Source organism: Gymnoscopelus braueri (genome assembly GCF_963280865.1).
Source record: "Gymnoscopelus braueri genome assembly, chromosome: 6".
NCBI lineage: Eukaryota > Metazoa > Chordata > Actinopteri > Myctophiformes > Myctophidae > Gymnoscopelus > Gymnoscopelus braueri.
Window position 1 is genome coordinate 19,529,533 of NC_137607.1, and position 24,859 is coordinate 19,554,391.

The 24,859-nt window shown below is 40.8% G+C and overlaps 1 protein-coding gene across 1 annotated transcript; it reads right to left on the bottom strand.

The window, feature by feature from the left end:
* Positions 1-368: 368 nt before the first annotated feature.
* LOC308087157 (uncharacterized protein) lies at positions 369-4,864 on the bottom strand. Its single transcript, XM_080430870.1, has 6 exons — positions 4,747-4,864; positions 4,268-4,386; positions 3,255-3,383; positions 2,697-2,779; positions 1,960-2,158; positions 369-811 (listed from the first exon to the last, which is right to left on the bottom strand). The coding sequence occupies exons 3-5, from the start codon at positions 3,322-3,324 to the stop codon at positions 2,003-2,005; spliced, it is 309 nt and encodes a 102-aa protein (XP_080286996.1). The 5' UTR covers positions 3,325-3,383; positions 4,268-4,386; positions 4,747-4,864; the 3' UTR covers positions 369-811; positions 1,960-2,002.
* Positions 4,865-24,859: the final 19,995 nt, after the last annotated feature.

Genomic DNA, 24,859 nt, shown 5'->3' on the forward strand with positions numbered 1-24,859 from the left:
CTGGTTTAAGCTGGTAGCTGGTATTTTTGATGGTTTAGCTGGTTTAAGCTGGTAGCTGGTATTTTTGATGGTTTAGCTGGTTTAAGCTGGTAGCTGGTATTTATGATGGTTTAGCTGGTTTAAGCTGGTAGCTGGTGTTTATGATGGTTTAGCTGGTAGCTGGTTTAAGCTGGTTTAAGCTGCTATCTGGTATTTATGTGTATTCAGGTGTATTCTGGATATGCAGTGACCAACTTTGCTGGAGAGGATGCATGATCATGGTGAATTTCAGCCAGGTGCCCACAGCACGTGGTATATTTAAAAAACAGTAGCCTACAGTAGCCTATATAAAAGTGAGCAAAATCCACAAAGTCATAAATAATCATGTATCAATTTCATACATAACAATAATTTATTAAACACTTATAAAAAACCCTCAAAAACAACATTTAAATAACAAATAAATGTATAAATAAACACATAAATACATGAACTTCAACCTGAGGAACACACTAACACACACACAGTGTTCAAATGACTGGAAAAGAGTGAGAGAATATGAAAAATCGGACAGATCCGTCTTGATTACATGACTATGGAGATACTGTATACCGATGTGTGTGATGTTTGGAAAACATCTGTAAAGTTGCAGCCAAAAATGTGTCTTGCAAAAATCGGCCTGCTGGTGGCGCTATAAAGCATTACCCCCATATCAACCCCCCCCCTACACAGACACACAATTTCTTGTCCTTTCTATTGATGTCCTGGCCATGGTCCATGGCCTTCCTCTTTGTGAGAATGTTCTGCCCCTGCAGCCACCAATGGAAACAGTCTGAAAGAAAACAAACAAGAACCCCCAACAATAAAACAAATATAATTAGCAATATACTGCATGGGGTGAGTTAAATGAATTGTGATGTTTTGAGAAAAACTTAAAGTAACTTAAACTTCACCCATTTTCAACCTTATCTTCATATAACTAACTGATCCTCGCTAATGTTCATTATACAATGGCACCATTTCTGTCTACTCGTTCTGCCACTCATTGGTGGAATGTGGACAGTTCAGAAACCTGCCTACCAGTGACATCACCAATGGAGATTCCAAGCTAATAGAAACTACAGTGTGTCTCTACCTGGAAAGTTTGCATGCAGAAGTAGAAGCCATTGTTCTTGCATTAATAATGAACAAATAAAGTTGTTCTAAATGACCAAACCTGCCTACCGATGATGTCAAAGGTAGGCAGGTTTCTAAACTGTCCACGACCTATCAACGAAACACAGAGTGAGTAGACATAAATGGTGCCATCTTAAAATGTGTATTAGTGAGGACCAATTATATGAAGATGAGTTGAAAATGGGGTGAAGTGTTTTTTTAACCCCGTGTTTCAGTTCAGTTAGAAAACATGCATTTGAATGAAAAAGGTGGGTGGACAGTGGGCAGGCAATAAGTCAGATGGCTACAATGGACAACAACAATTTGGGGGAAAAAGCTACCCCTGCCAAACATGCATGTAGGGCTGCCACTACCAATTATTCTACTTGCGATTATTCTATTGATTACTTTTTTGATCTACAAGCTCACAACACGTCCAACGAGTTGCAAGCTTGTAGATCGGCATTTCTTTCAGCCATAAAATCGATTTTATTACAATAGAGTATTTTCTTTTATGATTGATTAATAAGCTTAATCTCTTAATCTCTTTTCCAGAAGGTGACATTCCCGTTTCCCGATCAGTTTTTCATAGCTTCATTTGATTGGCTCGGCAGCAGATATAAATTGGAAACAACCAACATCTCCATATGTGTTTCTGGTTGAAACAGTATGCTGCTGAGACAACCAAATGAAGGTATGAAAAACTGAACAGGTAACGCTAACGGGAATTCCACCTTCTGGAAAAGAGAACTACAGTCATGCACAGAGCAGATTGAATTATGAGATCAAGTCATAATGAACCCCCCCACCCCTCAGTAAACATACCTCTTCTGAGTCCTGCGGTCAGGGGGGTTTGGCCTCCCCCTTGCTAGTGGGGCATTCTTTGTAAGGCTCCTGCATGGTCTTCAGGGTTGTTGTCCAAAATGGCAACAGCAAGCTCCTTCATGAACAGGGAGTCCTTGGTGTTTGCTGCCACCATCTTCCAGATCTCCTTTTCGAGCCACACACCAGAGCCAATGTGGACCTGAAACAGAAGAAAACAACACATGTTTTAGAAATTAAAAAACATTTTACCATGACATTTCAGACTCATTTTTGACAAAAGCAGGCCCACTTCAAACAGAATTTACTGTAAAGAAATTACATTTTCAAGGACCCCCAAATGTGGACCCATTTAGAAAAGAGTTGGTGCCATGGACCTCCAATAGAGAAGATGTTAATTGTTGGATTACATTTAGTACAGAATTCTACAACTGTCTATACTGTAGGTGGGGAGAGTTGAAGTAATTCTTATACAGTACATTGTCATTGGATTACATTCTAGCTGGTAAAATAGTAGTGAAATTAACCTTTTCCACCCGGCATCCCTATTTTCTTCATGCCATAGGCAAAACTGTTCAAAAATAGTTCAAAAATAGCAAAACATAGCTGATCTACAAGCTCACGATGCATCATGACACGTTGCCTATTTTTGAAATGATAACTGTTTCTTATTTAGCTGGGGACACTGTGGAACCCCACTTTTAAGAACCACTGTCCTACACAGTATGTTTCTTCAATACCTTGTCACCGTTGCCGTCAAACATCCCAGGTGTCGATGCCAAATCGTCTGACTCGGGGGAAGAGGAAACGGAGGAAGTTGCAACTGAAAATGTAGAGAATCATATTTAAGCTCCTTTTGGCAGTATCACAGTACTTATATTGTACACATTGTCACCATTTTCCGTAGAACAGTATCACTGTCTAAACACACCTATGCTGTCACTGGTTTGCTTATCTGCAGCAGGGATGTCAGGCTTTGCTGCAGAGCTATATTGGGGCCCTTCCTCCAGTTTCTGTTTTGCAATCTCTAATTTGTTGCATCTTAAAGCATGAACAGGGTACGGAAAAATAAAAAATAAAAACTGAATTGATGTATGCCTTAGTAGGATACCAGTTTAATAATGAGCCTAGCATCTGTCCACTCCATTTAACATGCTTTCTATATAATGTTTTTTTAACATTTGTGGTCAAGATCTAAGTAAAAAAGAACATGAGAACAAATAACCAACATATCGATATATACAAAAAGAGAAGAGCAAACTCATGCAACTGTTTCGTTAACATTAGTCATTGCTTACTTAGTTTTAAGATGCTGTAGGTCCAGCTCCAACTCTTTGGCCTTCTTCTGGGTATGACTGTACTTGACATTTCGTCGTGGATAGCTTGGGGAACAACAGTATCTCCACCGTATTCAGACGAGTCAGAGTCTAAAGGTAGTGCAAGTAATATATTTTGGATAAAACAAGATGTTTTTTGTTAGAAAGTTAAAGTGGAATAAAATGTAATTTTATGCAACATGTATCGTAGAGTATATTAATACAATATAACTTATACAATCTGTATGTTAGAGTATGTTAATACAAATAATACAATATAACTTATATAATTGGGGTGGTTGTATTTAGTCTCCCTATACTTCTATTGACACATTTAGATAGTGTCAAAGGTCATGTCTCACCTAGACACAGGATCTGACATGAATTTTGATCTGATGGTCAAGATTCAATGTATCACCTGAGCAAGCAGGCAGGCTCTATTAGCTCAATGGTAAAAGGTTACAGCACTTGCTCAGGAAACCGGGTTCAAATCCGGGGTAGAAGAGGAAAGTTACATAGTGCAGCTTTAACCCATTAAGACCTGGGGCCGATTCTAAAAATGCTCTCTAAATCCTAAAAGTTTTTTGAACATAAAAGGAAAAAGATTTGAGGTACAAATGTTCACTTTAAAACATATATATTCAAAGATTTTCAAAAATAGCAGATCTACATGCTCATAGCGCGCCACTCGGTGTCGCGCTATGAGCTTGTAGATCTGCTATTTTTGAAGCCAAAGGTCTAGCCAAAGAAATCAAAACAATTACACAGATGCGTTCCTGGTCTAAATGGGTTCAAATTTTGTATGCCCACTTCTTTGTGTCATCACTTCCAATTGTAACTTATTTATCCTGTATCCTGTATGAGTTCTGATTGGTTAAATTTGGTATTCCTGGAAATGCATTTTCGGCTTACTAAAGAGGTGGAGAGTCTGGGAGACCCCTGTTACTGAACAAGCAATGATTACTTTAACATTTAACAAAACAATATCACTTTACCTTCAAACTGTTTTCTTCTCTTTGTGGGAGGGGGGGGGGGGGGGGGGCATAACACATAATGGTTCTCTCTGGGTTCCTTTTTCTCTTTTAGTAGGGCTGCAAACCATTCATTTTGGCCACTGCAGCCAAAGAAATGTGTAATAATAACACACACACACACACACACACACACACACACACACACACACACACACACACACAGACGTCATATTCTGAATTTAGTTTTGAGCGGCACACAGGCAAGCAGTAGTGGCCTATAGTATAAATTATATTGTATATTCCCACTATAATTTATTGTAATTATTGTCATAATCCCTTTATCAAGACAAATTAAATAACTAAATGTGTAGAGTTGGGTCATGACATGAGTCACTTGTGATTGACTTCGAACACAGCAGCCTACGCACTTAATTATCAATACAGTAATAGTAGCCTAAAACGCCTACATAAATAGTATTTCTGTGTGTGTCAACACTCACCTAAAATGTCCGCCGCTTCTTCTTCTTTCTTTTATCTTCTCTGAAGCCGGTTTATAATTATTTTTGATGAATCCAAAAAAGCAACGCAATTTATCTAACTTTCTATTGAAGTGAGAGCTGCAGCCTGCAGGCAGCTCGACTCAAACAGCATTCATTCTCCCCGCGCATCTCGAGCTGTTGCGAGCATAGAGTTCAAGGGTCGCGAGCCTGCTGAGACAGTGTTGCCAGATTTTGTGAGAGAAATAAGCAGCCAGGTCTGTGAAAAAAATTAAGCCCAAAAGAAGCGACATTTGCACTTTAAACCTATTTGAAAATAGCCGATCTACAAGCTCACAGTGCGTCGCATTTGCAACACATTGTGAGCTTGTAGATCTGCTATTTTCAAAAATAATAATTGAAATATTTCACTAATATTTACAAGCAACTTTACAGAAAAACAAGCCCAAAGTCACTTATAATAAGCAGATATGGCAACACTGCTCAGGGCCCATAAAGGGCCCACTTCCCTGTAAAAACAGATGTACAAGCTCACAACACGTCAAATTGCGACAAGATGTAGATCTGTAGATCTGTTCATTTTGGTAACCATAGCAAAAAAAAGTGTTATTTAGAATCAAACTAGCATATTATTTGCCAATTGCGAAATTAAGTAAATAAGTTTGGATGAATGTTGTCATGATAATAATAATACATTATTGTCTCCGCCGAAGGTGGAGAATATGTTTTCGCTTTGTGTGAGCAAACATTGTTAGCCAAGCTAACATTGGGCAAGCTCCACGTGACACGTGTCAATTTGTTGACACCAATGCCTCTGATTGGCTAGAGGGACGCGTGACGAAATAAAATTCTATAAATAGGTGTGTCACTTCAAAAAGCCATTACTTTTTGAAGTGAGGTAAAACAGGATCAATCAGACTTGATTGGAACAGTACCTTCAGTAAGTCCAAGTCACCCGTCTGTGCGTGTGTGTTTCCCTCTGAGAACACCTAACATTGGTCAAGCAAAGGCGCAGAAGGCCAAAGCTAAGAAAGCATACTCATCTACAATTGTAACGTAGAAGAGGACTAGAGTTGAAATGATCCCACAACAAAGCCGAACTCTTAATACGTGTCAATATGTTGACATCAATGTCTCTGATTGGCTAGAGGGACGCATGACGAAATACAATCCTATAATAAAAAGGTGTGTCACTTCAAAAAGCCGTTTACGTTTTTGAAGCGAGGTAAGACAGGATCAATCAGTCTTGATTGGAACAGTATCTTCTAGTCCAAATCACCCGTCCGTGCGTGTGTGTGTCCTCGATCTTCAAAAATGTTTGGATCTCTTTTTTTCATCCTATCTTTTTTTAAACATCTCAACTATCTCATTAGTTATTGCTATGATAATATAATTGCTATAGTCTGCTGGCGGAGACTTGTGCTCCGAGGAGCACATTTTCTAGTTATTATTATTATTATTATTATTATTATTATTATTATTATTATTATTATTAAATATAATATTTATGTCACATCACAAGAAAAGGACAAGAAATGTAAAGTAAAATACAATGCAATACAATACAATACAATACAATACAATACAATACAATACAATACAATACAATAAAATATACTGTATATACTGGGGGGGGGGGCAATTGTAACAGAAGAAAATCTTCACAGCAGGTATGATGTCTCCCCGGGATCCAAACTAGTTAAAATAGCAGATCTGCAAGCTCACAACGCTTGTAGATCTGCTATTTTCACTGCATGCTTTTTTTTATTAATTGATGGAATTTCTTAGATTTTGTATTTATTTGTTTTTTTATTGAGGAAGATTTTAGATTTTTGGGTGGGAAATGTTTTGAAATAATATAGTAATATATTTTTGTAGGAAACAAAAAAAGGGATCTTTCCTCGTGATGTGTACATGACCCACAAATGGGCCCCGACCCACTGTTTTGGGAAACACACACGTGATCTAACCCAGTGGTCCTCAACCCTTTCAGGCTGCGACGTCCCAAAATAATCATATTTGAACTGGGGACCCCCCACCCTTAAAGCACTTGGAATGTAGGAGTTGATGCATTACGTTTAGTTTGACTCTATTGTGAAAATAGCAGATCTTCAAGCTCACAACGCCTCGCAAGGAAGGTGTTGTGAGCTTGTAGATCTGCTATTTTCAAAATGTTTTCTTATATTATTATTATTGTTAGACAATTTGGCCAATGTTTGACATTTTTTTATAGTATAGTTTGTTGATTACTTTTGATGCAGTAATGGTGGTTTTTTTTAGGTACTAAAAAGGTCTTAAAGGTCCTTAAATTATCACTTCACTGTCATCTGGGGACCACCCCCAAATCACGTGGGGACCCCCCTGGGAGTCCCGATCCACATGTTGAGAACCACTGATCTAACCAAACTTGACCAGCTGCTAAGCTGGTCTTTGCTGGTCTGTCCAGTGTCCAGCCATCTGACCAGCTAAGTCTAGCTGGTAAGCTGGTCTTAGCTGGGCAGTCCACCCATTTGACCAGCAAAGACCAGCTACCAGCTTGGCTTTGCTGGTCAGTCCAGCCAGCCAGCTGGCTGACCAGCAAAGACCAGCAGAATCCAGCTTAGTGACCAGCTAACCAACTACACTGGCAAACCAGCCTGACCAGCCTGACCAGCTTGTCCAGCCTGGTATGCCATCTAAACCAGCTTAAGACCAGCTAAGACCAGCTAATACCAGCTAAAACCAGCTAAAACCAGCAACCACCATAAGCTGGTTTGTGCTGGTTTTTTCAGCAGGGGGGGAGTGACATGCAGGCAAAGGCCGTCAGGATCGGGACTCGAACTGGACCGCTATGCCAGCAGTCCAGGCCATCTCATTGATTTGTAGGGAGATCTGTAATTACAGTAGTCACGCCTACTGAAGATTAATAAATGTTTTTTTATAAAATAATAAAACGCTTTTTAGATCCCTGTTTAGCATAAGTCATTTAATCTGACTTTGATGGTAGGCTATGTGGCTGGTTAAGGTTCTGAGTCCATGAACTACATCAAGGTTTCAAACTAAGCACTGACTTTTAATCCATCGTCCTTGCCTCCAAAAGAATTACTTCCGTTTTGTGGTATAATCCAATTGTTCATTTTCTCAGTGTTTCTATGGTCGTCTGGTGATACGGCCAAGTAGATTTGTTTGTCGACAAAAAGGAACATACATAAAGGAAAATAACACCCACTGACCTGATATGAACAATAAAAAAATGCAATACTGGAAAATAAAAGATGACACGTTTTAGCTTGTTCTTTGTTTAACTAAGGTGTAATGTTGATATACGTATGCAGTGAAATACATGATCAGCTGACTGGGGCATTGTAATGCTAATATGCAGTGTGCCACTCCTATCGTTTGATTCACTGGGTTTCACACATTCAAATCAGTCAGCTTGAGAGTGAATGGAAAGCAGACAGTGTGAATTGTTGTTTTTTGTAGTTTGCTAATTTATTTGAATCATTAAAGGACTGACTCAATAGTCCATCAACCAATTTGTCAATCTGAAAGACGTGTTTGCCCACTTCTGAGTGAAAACACCATGATTTGCAGAAGTTGACATTTTATTCACTTTCAATTAAAACAGCAAGTAACAATTTAGGCCACATTGATACTAGTTCATATTAGTTATGGTTTTCCTCAAAAGTTACACATTTTCCATGTTTGACTCAACAAACCAATACATTAATACAGCACACAAAGCAAACAGCAGTACAAAGAGGGTTTACTGAAATCTCAAGATATGGCATATAAAAGGAGGAAGGGCCAACATTTTAATAAATAATTGCTAAATTCCAGTTTTATTTTGAAATCCGTCTAATTTTTAAGAAGTATTTTATTCTGAGGCTGGATTGATGCAACACTTTGGCTAAACAATGTGTTTCTACTACAAGTATAATGTGGACCAAATGTGCCTAATTTTCACCCTCTGGTGCATAAATAAGTTGCTGAGACTGCACTGCAAGTACACACACAAACAATTTTACCCGGTCAGGTCGACCCGCTTTCGATCCGCTTGGACCGGACAATTCGACCCGGACCGTGAGAGAGAGAGACAGAGAGAGAGAGACAGAGACATAATAATAATAATATGTACATTGATTTACCAATCAATTATTATTTGTCTGTCAGGGTGAAACTGTACTGTGTTGGTGTTTTTGTTGCACTCGTTACAAAGCTAATGGAGGCTAATGGAAGCTACAATATTCTTTTTTCCGCCGATAAAGTCACCGTCACCTTGTACCTTCAGGACCTCACCACCGTCACCTTGTACTCTACTACCCTCTAGGGGTTACACAGATAATTCGACCCGGTCGATTTGGGTCGAGCTGACTCAAATTCGCGGCTGGGCGAATTGTCCTGGGTCGAATTCTCTGGTGACCGTCACAAGCGTCATGGCGCTACTTGTTCCTGGTTTTGGAAATGTCTCCATTACAACCCGTACATCTACATAAACGTTCAGATTTCAAATATAAAGTGCTGACCCCACGGGCACGGATGTAACAAATTAAAACGCCTGTGTCTAAGTACCCGTTTCTTCCGTATTGTTTGATAAAAAGCGTATTAATCCGACCGGTGGCCATGTTCTCAATTTCCTTCATATGCTTTCAATTACGTGACCCTATCGGTAGGGAGGTGTATTGCAGTCTCTGATACATTATAACTCTGAGAAAATGGCTGCCGATCAGATTAAAATGCTTTTAATTGAACAATATGGATGATACGTGTACTTAGACCCGCCCGTTTCAACGTGTTATATCGATGCACACCTCGCGACATGTTGGGAAGCAACACCGTTGCGTTGTGTGACGGACAGAATCAAGGTTTTACTTATAATATGACCAGGCTAGCAGCGCTAGCTGTGGGGACCAGCTTAGCTTTCCCTACCAAGTACGTGTTTTGAACGATAACAAACACATTAGGCCTACTGATATGAAAATTAAACCTTATAACGTTTTGATGGATGGATTGAGGATTTATATTCTGTGCCTGCGGGGATGCTTCCAAGTAACAATGGAAGAAGAGGGCGAGGAGAACTTCCGTCCGTGCTAAATAGCGCCCCCTTTGATCTTCTGGTGCAATTGAAACGCTTCAGGGCAATTTGATTGAATCACTTTCAGAGGATGATGTTAAGCTTAATGTTATCTCTTATATCTTTTCATACAGGTATTTTTCCAGATAGAATGAAGGTTGCAAAAGTTATTCCACTTTTTAAAACAGGCGATAAACATAGTTTCAATAACTACAGACCGGTGTCATTGCTTTCACAATTCTCCAAAGTGCTGGAAAAGCTTTTTTTTTACATTAATGACTTAACTGGATATTTTCAGCCAATGTTCCCCTAAGAATAGGGATGCTAGGGTTAAAGTGGCTAATGTAAAAAAAAACAAAGATTTGGCAATACCCCTGTAGTATCTCTGAGGACCCCCTGTTGTGTGCGTGCGTGTGTGTGTGTGTGTGTGGGGGGGGGGGGGGGGTTCAGTATTAATTGTCATTAATACTGTGCTGTGACATTGAGACTGCATAAGGTCAGGACAAAGGGGTGTGTGTGTGTGTGTGTGTGTGTGTGTGTGTGTGTGTGTGTGTGTGTGTGTGTGTGTGTGTGTGTGTGTGTGTGTGTGTGTGTCTTCTCAATTGCAAACGCTTATGTGTGTGTATGCATGAAGGTTGCTGCAGTCATCTGATTTTTTAAGATTTGTTTTAGTCCTTTTGTCTTTGTTTAATTGAGGACACTTGTTGTATCCAATAGTTGATGTGTTTCTTTGGACCATTAGCCTTCTGGTGATACAGCCAAGTAGATTTCTATGTTGACACAAAGGAACATACATAAAGGAAAATAACACCCACTGACCTGATATGAACAATTAAAAGATGGCAAGATTAGAACAATACTGGAAAATAAAATATGACATGATTAGAACAATATTGGGTAATAAAAGATGACACTTTTTAGCTCGTTCTTTGTTTAACTAAGGTGTAATGTTGATATACATATGCAGTGAAATACATGATAAGCTGACAGGGGCATTTTAATGCTAATATGCAGTGTGCCACTCCTATCGTTTGATTCACTGGGTTTCACACATTCAAATCAGTCAGCTTGAGAGTGAATGGAAAGCAGACTGTGTGATTTTTGTTTTTTATTCTAATTATTACAGAACTGACTCAATAGTCCATCAACCAATTTGTCAATCTGAAAGACATGTTTGCCCACTTCTGAGTTACCAAATCTTTTCAGCTTGACACCCAAAAGATCAGGTGTTGTCTAGCCAGGAAATAAACTCATAACAATCTTTAGATTAACACTCCTGTTTAAAAAACTAATGTGACATGCTGTGAGCTTATTCATTGTTTAGAGGTTAAATTCATGATTTAATGTACCAAGCCCTATTTTACAATGTGTTGGCAAGATTAGAACAATACTGGAAAATAAAAGATGACATGATTAGAACAATATTGGGTAATAAAAGATGACACTTTTTAGCTCGTTCTTTGTTTAAAGTAATACTAGGTAACGTTTTCAACAAAACTAAAGTTAAATTGTATATCTTTTGCGAGTGGCAAAAGTTTCACAACACCCACTCCGTGAATTTCACCCCCGGAAGCCTTTTATTTATATATTTTCTATTGAACGTGTACGGGGGGGACTTTCCCGGGAAAATGACATTCCTGGCCAACGTCATGACGTCGTGGCCGACGTCCTCAGGAACTACCGCAACGGTTTCCTGTTTGGCCAGGAACTACCGCGCTATTAACAAAAAGGAACCTCACGCTGATTTTAAGATAATGTAGGATTGGAAGATCGAAAAAGAACAGAAAAAGAAAGCACAGCTCATGGTAACTAATGCTCCACTGGCTAAGAGAAACGATCCGTAGATAGTATAAAACAATTAAAAGATCGCTTTTTGAAACGCTTCCGGCTTCCGGTGAAAACGAATGGAATTCTGGGTAATCGAGGACTAGGGAAATTGTATGCAGTGACGGTAGTGACCAGCAGAGGTTGCTAAAAATCGTTATTTGTGATTCTGCATTGTACAACTTTAACTAAGGTGTAATGTTGATATACATATGCAGTGAAATACATGATAAGCTGACAGGGGCATTTTAATGCTAATATGCAGTGCCCACTTCTGAGTTACCAAATCTTTTCAGCTTGACACCCAAAAGATCAGGTGTTGTCTAGCCAGGAAATAAACTCATAACAATCTTTAGATTAACACTCCTGTTTAAAAAACTAATGTGACATGCTGTGAGTTTATTCATTGTTTAGAGGTTAAATTCATGATTTAATGTACCAAGCCCTATTTTACAATGTGTTGTAGATGACGAAAATAGCCAATCTATAAGCTGACAATACATTGTAAATGTGTCAGATAATATTTTTTGGAGACACAAATTAATGTATTATTCAATAGCATTTACATTTCATCTCCAGGTGTGCTCATTCTATGACCGCATGAACTAAGGCGGGACCCTTCTCTATCAGTCCCCATATGTTTTAGCAGATTACACATAACACAATCATTTGATAGTACACCATGGTGAGTGTATGCATTCAAATCAACTGCACGTGGGAAATTAAAACAGTTTCCATACACACAATACTGAGAATAAACACAGACACATATTGAGTTAATTGAATTTACTTATGAATTATGTTATTGTCAGATTACATGATTCCTCTGCATCAGTATTTATGACTTGTGATTGTCATCCTGGATTAGAATCAATTAATATCTGTGTGTGATATCATGCGTCTACTTGGATGGCTTCTTTGATAGATATTTCCAGTAAAGCATTAAACACAAACATGCCTTTGTGTGTCATGTATTATGCAGGGCTTTTTGTGTTATCCTTTTAGCATTATTGTGTAACTGTACCTCTGTATTTTTTGCAAATTCTTAACAAAGTATTCAATCAATAAATCAATCAAAAGTAAAGCTGGCCAATCTGAAAACTGGTCAATCTGAAAGATTGTCAGGTAACATAATGGACTCACTTCATGTCCACTACTACAATTATGTTGTCATCGTTTTCCCATCATCACAGTACGACTAAGGGATGGGACACAACTGTTAAGGCAAAATTCTTCAGCAGTGGTCTCTTCATGTTGTAGTTTAGTAATGAATGGCTCAAGCTGCTCTCAGAGCCCCTTTTATGCCAGGTGAGTACAGGTGATGGCCCAGACCCCCACCCCTGGTACTCCTAGCACCCATGAAGACAAAGGCTACATTTGCATCACTATAGGCGACGTCGCTCTGCTGAATGGATACGGTGGTGATTAGCTGCCTGCCTGCGTGAATGGACGAGGAGGCGGGCTAATGGTCCGACAGCCACTATTCTGTTTGGATTTTTTTCGGTCTTTTACTTTTTCTTTTCTAGGGGAGGTGAGATTTTAGTTGGGCAGGCGGCCGCCTGCCCTGCCTCTATGGTGCGTACGCCACTGGAGACCAACCGGGCTGGCTTTGTCCATATATTTTTTACAGTATTTGTTTTAGATACCAATTTGACTTAAGCCTTTGCCGCTCGTCGTGCAAGTATAGGTCTTTTCCCCTGTATGAGCTTGGACTAAGATGGTCATAATAATGTCACCTCAAATGCCTTCTTTGAAAAAGTACTCTCATCCATAAGCATTTTTTTCCTATGTATGTGTCCTCATGTGTGTTTTTAGATGACCACTTTGACTAAAGATTTTGCAACAAACTGTACACGCAAAGGGCTTTTCCCCTGTGTGTGTTCTCATGTGTTTTTTTAGACCAGACATTTGACTACATCCCTTACCACAAACTGTGCAAGTACAGGGCTTTTCCCCTGTGTGTGTTCTCATGTGTATTTTTAGAACACCCATTCGACTACATCCTTTACCACAAACTGTGCAAGTAAAGGGCTTTTCCCCTGTATGAGTCCTCATGTGCGTTTTCAGATGTCCCCTGTGAACACATCCTTTACCACAAACTGTGCATTTAAAGGGCCTTTCCCCTGTGTGTGTTCTCATGTGTATTTTTAGGTCACCCATTTGACTGCACCCTTTACCACAAACTGTGCAAGTAAAGGGCTTTTCCCCTGTGTGTGTTCTCATGTGTATTTTTAGGTCACCCATTTGACTACAACCTTTACCACAAACTGTGCAAGTAAAGGGCTTTTCCCCTGTGTGTGTTGGTTTTGATGTTCCACAGTCCTCTACATACACTTGTGTTTTCATATGTTCAGTTGAGGTGCTGGCTACAGGCTCTGTCTCCAGGTTGTCATCATCTTGACTTTTCACTGCTAGTAATTTCTCTTTTGACCCATCAGCCTCCTTTTGTCCTTTTAGCTTCTCCTGTACCTCTCTAATCTGTGGAGCCTCTGGTTCCTCCTGGACCAGACTAGGGCTCCTCTCCTGCTGTTCCTCTTTAATCTGTGGAGACTCTGGTTCCTCCTGGACCAGACTGAGGCTCCTCTCTTGCTGTTCCTCTTTAATCTGTGGAGACTCTGGTTCCTCCTGCACCAGACTGAGGCTCCTCTCCTGTTGTTCATCTTTAACCTGTGGAGACTCTGGTTCCTCCTGGACCAGACTGAGGCTCCTCTCCTGTTGTTCCTCTTTAATCTGTGGAGACTCTGGTTCAGGGCAGAGCAGGACGTCTAGGTAAAAGATACAATACAATAATGGAAAAACAATTAAATGTTTTGAGTGTTAACTACACTTTATCATGCAGTGGTTCCACACGTGTCTTTGTAATGGTCAAGAGAAATTTGCAGCGTTGCATTGTTTAATCAGTTCTGTATGTTTGTTTTGATTCCAGTGTGAAATGACAAACTTTTTAACTGTTTATTACATCAAAACAGCTTAATGTCTTATCCATAAACATGTCCTTGCTACCCAAATTGCATGTGATCTTTGCAACCATTTCAACAACTTAAACACTCCAGTTTTAGTGAAACTGACGAGGGTTACAGGCTCACAATGCAACTCATTGTGAACTTGTAGATCGGCCATTTTTAGCTAATGTTCCTTCAGAATAGGGATGCTGGAGTTCAAGTGGTTGAACCAACAGACTCATTATCTAATCAGTCTATCATAATACATAATCAGTACTTATTCAGCAAAATAAACACTTAATCAGTATATTCAGCATCCTTACTCCCCCATCTAATCTTTGTTTAAGGCCAGACTAAAAGTAGGCCACTACAACTATAATGCTATTAACTATTGCCAATTCAACCTAAAAAAATTACTCAAAACAGCATGCTGAATTTTTTTCCTAGTTTACTTTATTGAGTTTTTTTTAAAACAACCGTTTAAAAAGTCTAACAATTTTTTGACAGTGTAGTGGTTTTACCAACCTGCTCTGTGTAATTTGATGATTGGTTTTAAAACCATATCCAGTAGTCTGCGTTGGCGGTCAGTTTCTTGATGGAAAAGCTTCATCCTCGTACTCTTTTAGAATTCCTCCAACGATCCCAAATATCTCTTCAGCAGCTGCAGATAGTCTCTGGTTGATCAAGGACTTCATTGTTTTTAGTAAAGCCATAACTCCAAACTTTCTTCAAAGTAGACTGGAAAAAAACGAGACAGATGTCGGTTAACTGACTTAGAGCCAGAACATCTAGTAAAATTAAGCACACAAGTAGAACCAAAACTAAATATCTGCTAGTGCAGGAAAGAGAAGTTCAGCTCTTAACAACTAGCAAAGATTGAAGTGGCACCACCAACCAAGCAGAACAAACTCTTGTTAAATACTAACAGAGGGCCCTGATGGCCCAATCAGAGTGAAGGGGTGGGGCACACCAACAATAGAAATAAACTGGCCAATTACTGCTCCCATCACTGCAAATATAGGGAAAGGGGGGGGGTTTCAGGGAGTCTGTAACAGATATGTGGCACATTAAACTGACTGCTGATTCCCCTTGCTACGTTTTTATTCTAGGGTCATAATGCAAACCTTTCCCAGATGACCATAGAGGTCTGGATGGTTCATGATATCAAATAAGATCAGATGCCCGTCTAGACCATGCTTTATAGACCAGTAGAATTTTGAAATTGACTTTTTGACATACAGGGAGCCAGTGTTAAGATTTAAGAACTGATATGCTCAATTTTCTTTGAATTACTAAAGACTTGAGTGGCAGCGTTCTGAATCAGCTGTAGTTATGAGAGATTTTTAAAGATTTGTTTTGGGGATTGTTACCCAACCTTTATTGACAGGACAGTAGGCTGACAGGAAATGGGGAGAGAGAGATGGGGAGTGACATGCAGGCAAAGGCCGTCAGGATCGGGACTCGAACTGGACCGCTATGCCAGCAGTCCAGGCCATCTCATTGATTTGTAGGGAGATCTGTAATTACAGTAGTCACGCCTACTGAAGATTAATAAATGTTTTTTTATAAAATAATAAAACGCTTTTTAGATCCCTGTTTAGCATAAGTCATTTAATCTGACTTTGATGGTAGGCTATGTGGCTGGTTAAGGTTCTGAGTCCATGAACTACATCAAGGTTTCAAACTAAGCACTGACTTTTAATCCATCGTCCTTGCCTCCAAAAGAATTACTTCCGTTTTGTGGTATAATCCAATTGTTCATTTTCTCAGTGTTTCTATGGTCGTCTGGTGATACGGCCAAGTAGATTTGTTTGTCGACAAAAAGGAACATACATAAAGGAAAATAACACCCACTGACCTGATATGAACAATAAAAAAATGCAATACTGGAAAATAAAAGATGACACGTTTTAGCTTGTTCTTTGTTTAACTAAGGTGTAATGTTGATATACGTATGCAGTGAAATACATGATCAGCTGACTGGGGCATTGTAATGCTAATATGCAGTGTGCCACTCCTATCGTTTGATTCACTGGGTTTCACACATTCAAATCAGTCAGCTTGAGAGTGAATGGAAAGCAGACAGTGTGAATTGTTGTTTTTTGTAGTTTGCTAATTTATTTGAATCATTAAAGGACTGACTCAATAGTCCATCAACCAATTTGTCAATCTGAAAGACGTGTTTGCCCACTTCTGAGTGAAAACACCATGATTTGCAGAAGTTGACATTTTATTCACTTTCAATTAAAACAGCAAGTAACAATTTAGGCCACATTGATACTAGTTCATATTAGTTATGGTTTTCCTCAAAAGTTACACATTTTCCATGTTTGACTCAACAAACCAATACATTAATACAGCACACAAAGCAAACAGCAGTACAAAGAGGGTTTACTGAAATCTCAAGATATGGCATATAAAAGGAGGAAGGGCCAACATTTTAATAAATAATTGCTAAATTCCAGTTTTATTTTGAAATCCGTCTAATTTTTAAGAAGTATTTTATTCTGAGGCTGGATTGATGCAACACTTTGGCTAAACAATGTGTTTCTACTACAAGTATAATGTGGACCAAATGTGCCTAATTTTCACCCTCTGGTGCATAAATAAGTTGCTGAGACTGCACTGCAAGTACACACACAAACAATTTTACCCGGTCAGGTCGACCCGCTTTCGATCCGCTTGGACCGGACAATTCGACCCGGACCGTGAGAGAGAGAGACAGAGAGAGAGAGACAGAGACATAATAATAATAATATGTACATTGATTTACCAATCAATTATTATTTGTCTGTCAGGGTGAAACTGTACTGTGTTGGTGTTTTTGTTGCACTCGTTACAAAGCTAATGGAGGCTAATGGAAGCTACAATATTCTTTTTTCCGCCGATAAAGTCACCGTCACCTTGTACCTTCAGGACCTCACCACCGTCACCTTGTACTCTACTACCCTCTAGGGGTTACACAGATAATTCGACCCGGTCGATTTGGGTCGAGCTGACTCAAATTCGCGGCTGGGCGAATTGTCCTGGGTCGAATTCTCTGGTGACCGTCACAAGCGTCATGGCGCTTTGTTCCTGGTTTTGGAAATGTCTCCATTACAACCCGTACATCTACATAAACGTTCAGATTTCAAATATAAAGTGCTGACCCCACGGGCACGGATGTAACAAATTAAAACGCCTGTGTCTAAGTACCCGTTTCTTCCGTATTGTTTGATAAAAAGCGTATTAATCCGACCGGTGGCCATGTTCTCAATTTCCTTCATATGCTTTCAATTACGTGACCCTATCGGTAGGGAGGTGTATTGCAGTCTCTGATACATTATAACTCTGAGAAAATGGCTGCCGATCAGATTAAAATGCTTTTAATTGAACAATATGGATGATACGTGTACTTAGACCCGCCCGTTTCAACGTGTTATATCGATGCACACCTCGCGACATGTTGGGAAGCAACACCGTTGCGTTGTGTGACGGACAGAATCAAGGTTTTACTTATAATATGACCAGGCTAGCAGCGCTAGCTGTGGGGACCAGCTTAGCTTTCCCTACCAAGTACGTGTTTTGAACGATAACAAACACATTAGGCCTACTGATATGAAAATTAAACCTTATAACGTTTTGATGGATGGATTGAGGATTTATATTCTGTGCCTGCGGGGATGCTTCCAAGTAACAATGGAAGAAGAGGGCGAGGAGAACTTCCGTCCGTGCTAAATAGCGCCCCCTTTGATCTTCTGGTGCAATTGAAACGCTTCAGGGCAATTTGATTGAATCACTTTCAGAGGATGATGTTAAGCTTAATGTTATCTCTTATATCTTTTCATACAGGTATTTTTCCAGATAGAATGAAGGTTGCAAAAGTTATTCCACTTTTTAAAACAGGCGATAAACATAGTTTCAATAACTACAGACCGGTGTCATTGCTTTCACAATTCTCCAAAGTGCTGGAAAAGCTCTTTCCGCAAAAAATTGATAGCTTTATTGAAAAACATCAATTGTTGAGTGAGAACCAATATGGCATTTGACAAAATAGGTCCACAGCAACAGCTCTAATGAACATTATAGAAGAAATAACAACATCAACACACTTAAATAAATATACAATAGGGGTATTTATCGATTTAAAGAAGGCTTTTGACACTTTGGATCACTCTATTTTCATTTCTAAGCTATATGCATATGGTATGAGAGGAATGGTGCTTGACTGGATGAGAAGTTATTTAGATAAAAGCCAACAGTATGTGCAGTATGCTGGTAACACATCTGAGTATATGAATATTGAATGTGGGGTCCCCCAAGGTTCCGTCTTAGGACCAAAACTTTTTAATTTGTACATTAATGACTTAACTGGATATTTTCAGCCAATGTTCCCCTAAGAATAGGGATGCTAGGGTTAAAGTGGCTAATGTAAAAAAAACAAAGATTTGGCAATACCCCTGTAGTATCTCTGAGGACCCCCTGTTGTGTGTGTGCGTGCGTGCATGCGTGTGGGGGGGGGGTGCAGTATTAATTGTCATTAATACTGTGCTGTGACATTGAGACTGCATAAGGTCAGGACAAAGGGTCAGGACAAAGGTGTGTGTGTGTGTGTGTGTGTGTGTGTGTGTGTGTGTGTGTGTGTGTGTGTGTGTGTGTGTGTGTGTGTGTGTGTGTGTGTCCTCTCATTTTCATACGCTTATGTGTGTGTATGCATGAAGGTTGCTGCAGTCATCTGATTTTTTAAGATTTGTTTTAGTCTTTTTGTCTTTGTTTAAAATAACACCCACTGACCTGATATGAACAATTAAAAGATGGCAAGATTAGAACAATACTGGAAAATAAAAGATGACATGATTAGAACAATATTGGGTAATAAAATATGACACTTTTTAGCTTGTTCTTTGTTTAACTAAGGTGTAATGTTGATATACATATGCAGTGAAATACATGATAAGCTGACAGGGGCATTTTAATGCTAATATGCAGTGTGCCACTCCTATCGGTTGATTCACTGGGTTTCACACATTCAAATCAGTCAGCTTGAGAGTGAATGGAAAGCAGACTGTGTGATTTTTGTTTTTTATTCTAATTATTACAGAACTGACTCAATAGTCCATCAACCAATTTGTCAATCTGAAAGACATGTTTGCCCACTTCTGAGTTACCAAATCTTTTCAGCTTGACACCCAAAAGATCAGGTGTTGTCTAGCCAGGAAATAAACTCATAACAATCTTTAGATTAACACTCCTGTTTAAAAAACTAATGTGACATGCTGTGAGCTTATTCATTGTTTAGAGGTTAAATTCATGATTTAATGTACCAAGCCCTATTTTACAATGTGTTGTAGATGACGAAAATAGCCAATCTAGAAGCTGACAATACATTGTAAATGTGTCAGATAATATGTTTTGGAGACACAAATTAATGTATTATTCAATAGCATTTACATTTCATCTCCAGGTGTGCTCATTCTATGACCGCATGAACTAAGGCGGGACCCTTCTCTATCAGTCTGTGACAGAGCAGCCTGACTAATTTACTAATGTTACACATTCATTGTATGTTATGCTGTATTGTATAACTTGGAGATTCTCAGTCCCACAGAAGGTGCACATTCTGCTGTGACGTGGAATTTAATATACTTGTGTTTATCTGTTTATCAGATGCTGTAAAGGGGAGGCTGCCTTGAAGCCTGAGGAGCTGATTAAAGCTACATGGGGAGCAGCTTGGGTGGATTTCGAATGCACTGGGTTGGTTGATTGTAGCCATGGGTGGGGTCTGTATGACTATATAAAGGAGAGCTGCTCAGTAGTGTGTGGGCTGCCATGGGGAGAGGCTGACACCTTACCTCTCTGTTACTTATGTTGTGTTGAGTTTGAGTTGTTTATTTCTTTCGTTATTTCACCTATGTTGTCCAGGCCTGGAATAAATTATTTTATTTTACCTGCAAGCATGCCTCCTTGTCCGTTCATGACGTTTACAGGGTTTTTCACTGACTAAAATGCCGAAATACAATCCCACTTGGTAACAAATGGTGGCAGTGGTGGGATTGTAAAGCTTCCAAGGAGCAATAATAGTCAGTGAAAAAGCACCTAAAATGTCTATACGAGGGCGTGGCCGACCGGGCCGACCTACCCGGCAAAACCCAGGGCCGTTGACCAAAAATGGTGAGGAAGATGAGGAGATTGAGGAGGAGCCGGTTGCTGAGTCGGGGGATGGAGGAGCCATGGCATCAGTGCTGACTGGTGAAGCCCAAGCAGGGGCGGACCAGCAGTTGAATCGAGAGCCAGAGGTTGAACAGCCTTCCGTAAGGCCGAAAGTGGCACCTGTGGACATTCACGGCACAGCTGAGTTAAGTACTTCTCCTCCCCCTTCACCAGAGACCCTTCCTTTTGGGCAACAATTTATGAATGAAATGAGGGAATTCATGTATAAGCAACAAAAACGTGAGAAAATGTTGTTTGATGGGCTTGAAGATCTGAAATATGTTGTGTCTCAAAAATCCAAACAGGACTGGGTGACTGAAGAACCAGCCAGTCACCAGAGTCTGTTTTCCCTGCCCACTCCAGCTCAGCAACGTCAGCAGCCCAGTCATCGGACAACGCATCAGCCTGCCCAGCCGGAGCAGCAGCCCATCCACCGGTACGACAGAGCCAAGATTCCAAACTTCAGTGAGGGTGAAGACGTTGAAAGTTTCTTCATCCGCTTCGAGCGCATCGCCAGGACCTGGGGGTGGAATCATGACGAGTGGGCTGCTCGTGTCGTCACCCTCCTTACGGGTAAAGCTTTGGAGGCCTATGCCAGCATGGATGAGCAGCGGTCCCACCTCTATTCCGACGTCAAAGCTGCGGTACTTGCCAAGTACGATGTGACAGAAGAGACCTACCGCCAACGATTCAGATCCAATACTCTACCAACAGGAGAGTCGACCAGGGAGACCTACAATAGGTTGAAGGGACTCTACAGAAGGTGGATGCGACCAGAGACCAAGACGAAGGAGCAGATGGCCGAGACATTGATCCTTGAACAGTACCTGCGTGTTCTCCGCCCAGATGTCCGAATGTGGGTGAAAGAGCATCAACCACAGACGGGGGAGGAAGCGGCAAAACTGGCTGAGAGGTATATGGCCGCACATCGGGAGCCACCTAGAGAGCCATCTCGACCCCACAAGGTGACTGTGGGGCAGGTTAAATCAGAGGGGTCCAAAGGTGATGAGGTTCTACCCAAGCGGGATACAGGGGGTGGGACAAGGTCTAACTATGGCACTGGGGCTCTTATCTGTTTCTATTGTCATCAACCAGGGCACAAGGCAGCTTTGTGTCCACTTAAAAAACCTAAAGAGGCTAATATGTGCTATGTTCCTAGACCAGAGTTCCAGCCCACGATGCAGATTTCAAGGGCCAAATCCCGATATTTAACCTCAGTTCCTGTTAACGGGCAGGATGCTGAAGCACTGTTAGATACAGGTAGTTCCCAGACACTGGTGAAAGCAAAGTTTGTAGATAATGAGTCTTTGAACTTTGGGGACCTAGTAGGTTTGGGGTGTGTTCATGGGGAAGAACAAATGTATCCTACTGCTGTTGTGAATATTGTGGTTGATGGTCAAGCTTACATGATGAGGGTGGGGGTGGTTGATCAACTGTCATATGATGTCATTTTGGGGGATGATCTACCAGTTTAACTAACCTTGTTCAGTCTGTACCCAAGTCATGTGCTATGGTTACTAGGTCTCAGTCCAAAGGTTTGCAACCCCTTCCTGACATCCACCCAGGTCTTTTTGAAGGTGGTACAAAGGTTAGGAAGGATAAACGGCAGCGCCGCCATGATAAGCATGTGGGGAAAGCAAGGGTGCAGGATCCAGTCTCGGTTGCTCCAGATCCTGAGACCACTCTGCTTGATCCACAGTGGCAAGTCCCTGACAACTTTAAGGAGCTGCAGAGATCAGATCCTTTGCTGCAACCTTTGTTTACTAAGGTATGTGAGGTAGATGGTGAACCTGTTAAAGGAGCTAATCTCATTGGTGATAAATACATCCTCAAAGCTAACCTTTTGTACAATGCAGACAGGGAGGATTTGGTAGGGAAACCTAGATTGGTTGTTCCTAAATCCTTTCATCAGCTAATTCTAAATTTGGGACACCACATTCCGTGGGCAGGACATCTAGGCCAACAGAAAAGCTATGACAGAATCAGTCAGAGATTCTATTGGCCTAGACTCTATCAGGATGTTCAGGAGTACTGTAGGACATGTACAGAGTGTCAAAAAGTAGCACCAATTCGCAAATCAGATCGGGGACTGTTACAACCTTTACCAATCATTGGCACACCATTTGAGCGTATTGGTATGGACATAATTGGACCATTGGTTAAAAGTAGTTCTGGGCATCGATTCGCTCTTGTAATCTGTGATTATGCGACTAGATACCCAGAAGTATATCCATTACGCTCTACCCAAGTCAAACACGTGGTCCGATGTCTGATAGATCTGATTTCCCGAGTTGGTGTTCCTGCGGAAATTCTAACTGACCAGGGTACTAATTTCATGTCAACTTTGATAAAAATGTTGTACAAGCAGCTAGGCATCACAGGCATTAGAACTACACCTTATCATCCCGAAACTGATGGGTTGGTTGAACGTTTTAATGGTACACTGAAAAGCATGCTAAAAAGGTTTGTGGATGAGACGGGTAGGGATTGGGATAAATGGATTCCTTTCCTCCTTTTTGCATACAGAGAGGTTCCACAGGCTTCGACTGGTTTTTCCCCTTTTGAGTTGGTTTATGGCCGACAGGTTAGGGGGCCCCTGGACGTACTCAAGGAAAGTTGGGTGGCTGGAGAGCCAGCCCAGTGCAGTGTTGCCTCCTACATCCTCCAAATGCGAGACAAGCTGGAAAAGATGAGACACCTGGCCCAAGAACACCTGAGAGAGGCCCAAACCAAGCAAAAGGTGTGGTATGACAAACATGCTAGAGAGAGAGAACTGAAACCTGGGCAGAAGGTATTGTTACTGCTTCCTTCCGGTACATCTAAGTTACTTGCTAAATGGCAAGGCCCTTATATTGTGTCTAGAAAAGTGGGACCAGTAACTTATGAAATCCTGTGCCCAGAAAGGAAACGCCAGAGGCAGATTTTGCATGTTAACCTGCTAAGAGTGTTCAAGGAGAGAGAGGTTACCCCAGCAGCAAAACCAGTGATGATGGTGCGGGTAGCAGAAGATGGAGATGATGATGAGTGTGACATGGAACCATTTCGACCTCAAGGGGGTGCCATTGAGGCTCCTGAACATCTGAGTGAGGAGCAACAACAACAGCTGTCTCAGGTGCAGAAGTCGTTCCTTCCTCTCTTCCAGGAGAGACCAGGACACACAGAGGTTATCAGTCATGACATTGTTCTGAAGGTTCATACACCAATCCGGCAGAGGCCCTACCGTGTTCCTGAGAGAATGGTGGAGTCATTGAGGAAGGAGGTAGCGACCATGTTGGAAATGGGCATAATAGAGCCTTCAAAAAGTGAGTGGTCAAGTCCTGTTCTTTTGGTTCCGAAGAAAGATGGAAGTGTTCGATTCTGCACAGACTTTCGTAAGTTGAACACTGTTTCCTGTTTTGACTCTTATCCAATGCCCAGAATCGACGAACTGCTTGAAAGGTTAGGCAAAGCTAAATACATGACCACATTAGACCTTTGTAAGGGATATTGGCAGGTCCCACTTACCACTGCTTGTCGACCATATACAGCTTTTCGTGCACCTACTGGCTTGTATCAGTATACTGTGATGCCTTTTGGTCTTCATGGGGCACCTGCTACATTTCAGAGACTCATGGACAATGTTTTATCTGATTGTGGACAATATGCAGCAGCATATCTTGATGATGTTATAATCTACAGTGAGTCATGGCAAGAGCATCTCCATCATCTTCAGCAGGTCCTCCAGAAGCTTCAGACGGCAGGGTTAACCATCAACCAAAATAAATGCTTGTGGGCACAGGAGGAGGTGAAATACCTGGGGTACCGCATCGGGCATGGTCACCTCAAGCCGCTAGTGGAGAAGTTGGAGACCATCCGAGGAATACCCAGACCGCAAACCAAGAGGCAAGTAAGGTCATTCCTTGGCCTAATTGGCTGGTATAGAAGATTTGAGCCTCATTTTGCCACATTGGCTACACCAATAACTAATCTCACTAAGAAGACTACTTCCTCCCATCTTCAGTGGACTGAAGAATGTGAGGAAGCCTTTAGAAAGTTAAAGGAATTGTTATGTCAAGATCCTGTCCTGAAGAGTCCTGATTTCAATACTAAGTTTCTTGTACAAGTGGAT